Source organism: Protomyctophum bolini (genome assembly GCF_963924005.1).
Source record: "Protomyctophum bolini genome assembly, chromosome: 7".
NCBI lineage: Eukaryota > Metazoa > Chordata > Actinopteri > Myctophiformes > Myctophidae > Protomyctophum > Protomyctophum bolini.
The window spans coordinates 5,289,289-5,295,288 of record NC_137868.1 but is presented as its reverse complement, the minus strand read 5'-3'; the positions used below and the strand labels follow the sequence as shown (position 1 = coordinate 5,295,288).

Sequence of the window (6,000 nt, the reverse complement as noted above, 5' to 3'; positions counted from 1 at the left end):
AGATGGTCATCAGGGTCTTCATCACGAACCTGGTGTTAAAGTGCACCTGGGGAGACACGCACGCACGCACGCACACGCACGCACACGCACACGCACACACACACACACACACACACACGCACGCACGCACGCTCGCACGCACGCACGCACGCACACACACACGCACACACACACACGGACACGCACGCAAGCACGCACGCACACACACACACATTGATTTAGTTTTACTTTTGAATACAATTTTAATTGAGGGTATAAAAAGTGGATTAAAAACAAATTTACTGGTAAATTCAAGGCATATTATGAAAAAGATAATCTTATAAAGACAGCTATAGGGGTCATCAATATGTCCACACACACACACACACATACTTGTGTCTGTGGCATGACTTGACCTTGTCCCTGGAAAAGTCTGAGTGTGCGCCATTTGTGACCAGATTTGACTGAGAGCCTGCCATCGCGCAAATTCCAGCTTTTCACCAGAGGAGAAAAACTGTTTTTTTTCTTCCCAGAATGAGTTAACCCATTTTGGGGCAGGAACCCCTTTTGGTGTTAAGCATCATGTTATGCTTTAGCTATTGAAAAATAGCAGACCTACAAGCTCATAGCGCTCCACCGAGTGGCGCGCTACGAGCTTGTAGGTCTGCTATTTTTGAAAAATCGGAAGAACGACCGACATAGAAACATAGCTTTTTCAGAAAACTGGCAGGATGTAGAAGACATTTTTTAGAATCTGATCTCAGGTCAGAATGGGTTATTAGCACAGGCAGACTCTTCACATACTAGAGTCTGAAATAAGTGTCAGAGCTAAAGCGTATATAGTTCCGACCATAAACGATGCCGACTCGTTGCAAAGCTGAAACTTAAAGGAATTGACGGATTTAAGGGCACCACCAGGAGTGGAGCCTGCAGCGGCTTAATTGGACTCAACACGGGGAAGCTCACCCGGCCCGGAAACACGGAAAGGATGGACAGATTGATAGCTCTTTCTCCGTTCTGTGGGTGGTGGTGTCTATAGAGTGGGTTTACCCAGGCTGTGGGTGGTGGTGTCTATAGAGTGGGTTTACCCCAGGGTGTGGGTGGTGGTGCATGGCCGTTCGTAGTTGGTTTGGAGTGATTTGTCTGGTTGATTCGGATAACGAACGAGACTTTTTTTTTTTTTCTCCAAACCCCAGAGAAAACTCCAGACCGCACAGTAAATCCACTGAATGTTAAAAGTTCAGGTTTTTGGGGTGTAATTGAGGTTATAAAACAGAAAAACGAAAAATAAAAAACATTTAAAATGAATGCCATGAAACCTTCATTTAGCCGTTTTGGACATACACGTTTTCCACGATATGAAGCTTGTGGAACACATAGCGGTAATTTCTGGCACCATTTCATCACGAAAGTGACATTTTTGTATCTAGTTTTGGTTGGAAAGAGTACAAAGGCTTCCACACGGAGGCAAAGATAACAGCTCGTTCCTACTAAACCCTTAAAATAAATATGGAAATATGGCTCTGCTCCTCCTAATTGACACCATCAACTCTTAATTCTAGTTTAAATAGCCTCCATTAACCGAGCATGATAAAGTGCACTCAGAAAACACGCGCACGCACGCACACACACACACAGACACAAAGACAGACACGTACGCACACACACACACACACACACACACACACAGACAGACACGTACGCACGCACACGTGCACACGCAGGCTAAGTGACGCACACGCATCTCGGTGAACTGAAGTGCAGTCACTCGACTTCAGGCTAATTAACTCGCCGAAGCAAACCTGAGCCTCTGCTGCAGTAATTACAGCGAACCGTGTGTGCGTGTGTGTGTGTGTGTGTGTGTGTGTGTGTGTGTGTGTGTGCGTGTGTGTGCGTGTGTGTGTGTGTGTGCTGATTGATGCATGACAAACCTAGAGCGAGGATGGTTAAACAGCAGATGAATGAACCTGTTTAGTTACGGTCTCTGTTAACCCATTCTGACCTGAGATCAGATTCATACGAGGTTTCCACTGGACACACACTGGTCTGATTAACACATTCTGACCTGAGATCAGATTCTAAAAATGTCAGTCGTTCTTCGAATTTTTCAAAAATAGCAGACCTACAAGCTCGTAGCGCGCCACTCGGTGGCGCGATATGAGCTTGTAGATCTGCTATTTTTCAATAGCTAAAGCATAACATGATGCCAACACCAAAATGGGTGCCCGGTCAGAATGGGTTAAGTTATGCGGGAACGCCTGGAGTGGCCAAAAAAAACGATACTTTTTTACTACATCCAAACAGAAATGTCTCATTGCAATTGCATTAACCAACTTTCTGTGCCTTTTATTAAAGTCCACATACAGAACAGGGACTGCCTAGAGTTCTCACCTGATAGTCTGTCTATCACCGTGTGGGCGTGCAAACACAACCAATCATATTGACGTGTCTATATAGCTTCACATCCGGTTTCGCACATAGCTCACGCTGATTGGTTCGGTACGAAGCAGATCTGACTCAGGGCTCAACTCCGTCAGAGATCCCAGATGAGTGTTGTGTTGGGGAATATGTTTCCCCAATACCGCCCTCATCTGGCAGCGTCAGGTTACCCTTATACCCTAACTCAGGAAAAAGAAAAATGCCACTATATGGCAATAAATGTTATCGAAGGGACGGACTAATGTGAACGGACTAATCGCCGAAATAAAGGATTTATGTATAACTCACGTTCCATTTCCAACATTCTAACGGTTTCCAGCCATTTCCAGCCAGGGGCGAGTAAACATCTTTGACTCAAAGCAGCAGCGATCCTCTGAAGGGACGCAGCATGTCCAACACTGTCCTCGTTAACAAAGTGCAACTTCGTCATCACCAATCACCGTTGGCTAACGTTGTGCAACAGTCCAGAACAGAGCTATACAATATTATGACAACTGTCAACTTGGCTATAATTCTACTAGGCTTACTGTAGGCCTACATTAATGATTGCCTCTCAGACCCACATACACCACGCGTAATGTGCGTTGCCTAACCAAAATAACAGACATACAAACTATCAACATGCCGCTCGATTGCGTGTCGACAGCTTGCAGATCTGTTCTTTTGGGCACACAATCAGGCGCGCTGAGATGGGGAAATTAAATTGCTGTTTTTTTTTTATATATATATTTTTTATCCCACGATTTTGTAACCCATTTTTCACCCCTGTGCCAATCATCTACTGTGATCCTGGGCTCTACACACCCTCCGCCAACCTGGGGAGAGCAACGGACTTAACTCATGCTTCCTTCATGCCTGAGTGTCCAAGTTGCTCCTTTACACCTGACAGGGTGGAGTTTCCCTGGTTGGACGTATAGCGCGTGGAAGGAACACGTTATTCCACACGCAAACTCTATACTGACCTTCACAACGCTGTCCGTCATCGTGTGTCTATGGGGAGGATTTCAGTGTCAATATGTAGGTACGGATTTTGGGGGGTTTTCTAGGAGTGTATTTATACCACGGAATTGCAATTCCGTGGTATCTCGCCGTGTTTGGGTGAGACCACGGTCCATGTAGGGAAATGACTGTGGATAATTATCCACAGAGATGTGCTCTCTCTCTCTCTACACTGTGTTAAGAGACTAAAGGCACATGTCAGAGTAAGAAAAGAAAAAAAGCTCAGCAGACCCTCCAATGTTCCAATGACTCTCTGACTCCTCTGACTCTATCTACACTGGCCTTCTGCTCCCTCAATTATCCTCCTTACAACTGCCAGTCATTACTATAACGGAGGCTCGACCAACACGCCTTTGTGTGACTTTATATTCCGTCCTCGTTTTGGCTCGGCCCTGTTTTAACGCCCTGTTTCAGACGCGAGCAATTTCCTGTCCCAATTTCACGCTGCCTCTCCAAGTGCATTAGGAGAGATCCGCTCCCAGCTATCAGACATGTGTGAGGGGAGGGGAGGGGAGGGGAGAGGAGAGGAGAGGAGAGGAGAGGAGAGGAGAGGAGAGGAGAGGAGAGGAGAGGAGAGGACTGAGCTATCTATGAAACATATCCAGTATTCCTTTTCATTATCTGGCTTCACAATCAAAACAATATAACGCCTGACGGAGGCTTATTATCACCTCGTTAACTCATCTCAGGATCTATAGCCGACGCCACAAGCTCATCCCCAACCGGAGAGGGCTGGTGTTCTCTCAGCAGCATAACATGGACCATTCCATAGTTCCATAATCCACGCTAAACACAGCCCCGTTGCATATGGACGAATAGTTCCATATAAAACACGCTAAACGCAGCCCTGTTGCATATGGACGAATAGTTCCATATAAAACACGCTAAACGCAGCCCTGTTGCATATGGACGAATAGTTCCATACACATAAAACACGCTAAACGCAGCCCCGTTGCATATGGACGAATAGTTCCATACACATAAAACACGCTAAACGCAGCCCCGTTGCATATGGACGAATAGTTCCATACACATAAAACACGCTAAACGCAGCCCCGTTGCATATGGACGAATAGTTCCATATAAAACACGCTAAACGCAGCCCCGTTGCATATGGACGAATAGTTCCATACACATAAAACACGCTAAACGCAGCCCCGTTGCATATGGACGAATAGTTCCATACACATACAACACGCTAAACGCAGCCCCGTTGCATATGGACGAATAGTTCCATACACATACAACACGCTAAACGCAGCCCCGTTGCATATATGGACGAATAGTTCCATACACATAAAACACGCTAAACACAGCCCCGTTGCATATGGACGAATAGTTCCATACACATACAACACGCTAAACGCAGCCCCGTTGCATATGGACGAATAGTTCCATACACATAAAACACGCTAAACGCAGCCTTGTTGCATATGGACGAAACACGCTAAACGCCCGTTGCAGCTGCCCGTCACAACGCAGCAAGGACAGCTGGCAAAAAAAGAAATACAAACTAAATTGCCAACTGTGTCAATGAATAGGATTATCCGAATAAGAAGGACGAACAAGACACAGTCCACATCCCAAAGTTAAACACTGTATAGGCTACTGTACTGGTACCATGAGGAGATTATAGGAAACGGCTTCACAAACTGTTTTTTTAAGCCGATGACGGACAAATAACAACAGCCTAGCAGTACGAAATGGCTAAAGACTAATGAATGAAAGGATAAACAAGTGAATGAATGAATAGATGAATGAACAAAATAATGAGTGAGTGAGTGAGTGAGTGAGTGAGTGAGTGAGTGAGTGAGTGAACGAATACATTTATGAAATAATTAATCGTTCAATCAATCTACCAAATCTACAAGCTTACAAGGGGCGATAGATAATAATGTTCGGCCTTTTAGAAAACGTGTTTATAAATTTCAACATAAAAAGAAACAGAGCAATAAAATGCCATGCCCCCCAACATGGGGACCTCATAATGGAAGGTTTATCTGGAACCATAATCTGGTGAATTGTCAAATGCGTGGCCCTCTCCTCTCTCTCTCTCTCTTTGAAAACCTTAGCAGGATTATAGAGAAGAAGACAGAGACTTCTGAGGAAGTCTGTCCGTGTTCCTCCAAATGTCACCGGGGTTAAACGGAATCCTCTTAACCCATTCTGAACGGGAACCCGTTTTGGTGTTATAGCATCACGTTATGCTTTAGCTATTGAAAAATAGCAGATCTACAAGCTCATAGCGCGCCACCGAGTGGCGCGCTACGAGCTTGTAGGTCTGCTATTTTTTTTTAAATCGAAGAGCGACTGACTGACCTAGAAGACATTTTTAGAATCTGATCTCAGGTCAGAATGAAAACTGTCAGGATGTATAGAAGACATTTTTAGAATCTGATCTCAGGTCAGAATTGGTTAATGGAAGCTGTTTGATGCTGAAAGTCCTAGAAATATGATATGACTGCTGCCATCATGTTCAGGGAGAACAGTAAAGTACATCTGTCTGTAATTACATTACATTATGTGTCATCATGACCATTATTAGCCTCATTTTTCTTTCAGCGGTATTATAGGAAACCCTGG

The 6,000-nt window shown here is 44.8% G+C and overlaps 1 protein-coding gene across 1 annotated transcript in view; it reads right to left on the bottom strand.

Annotated features, from left to right (window-relative positions):
* The window catches only part of kcnn3 (potassium intermediate/small conductance calcium-activated channel, subfamily N, member 3), a gene marked incomplete at both ends in the record, with an annotated part of 167,423 nt that overhangs the window by 52,768 nt on the left and 108,655 nt on the right, over positions 1–6,000 (bottom strand). The window contains 1 exon segment of the mRNA XM_080767326.1: positions 1–46. This exon segment is cut by the window's left edge and continues 76 nt beyond it. Coding sequence (XP_080623452.1) covers positions 1–46 — 46 coding nt within the window.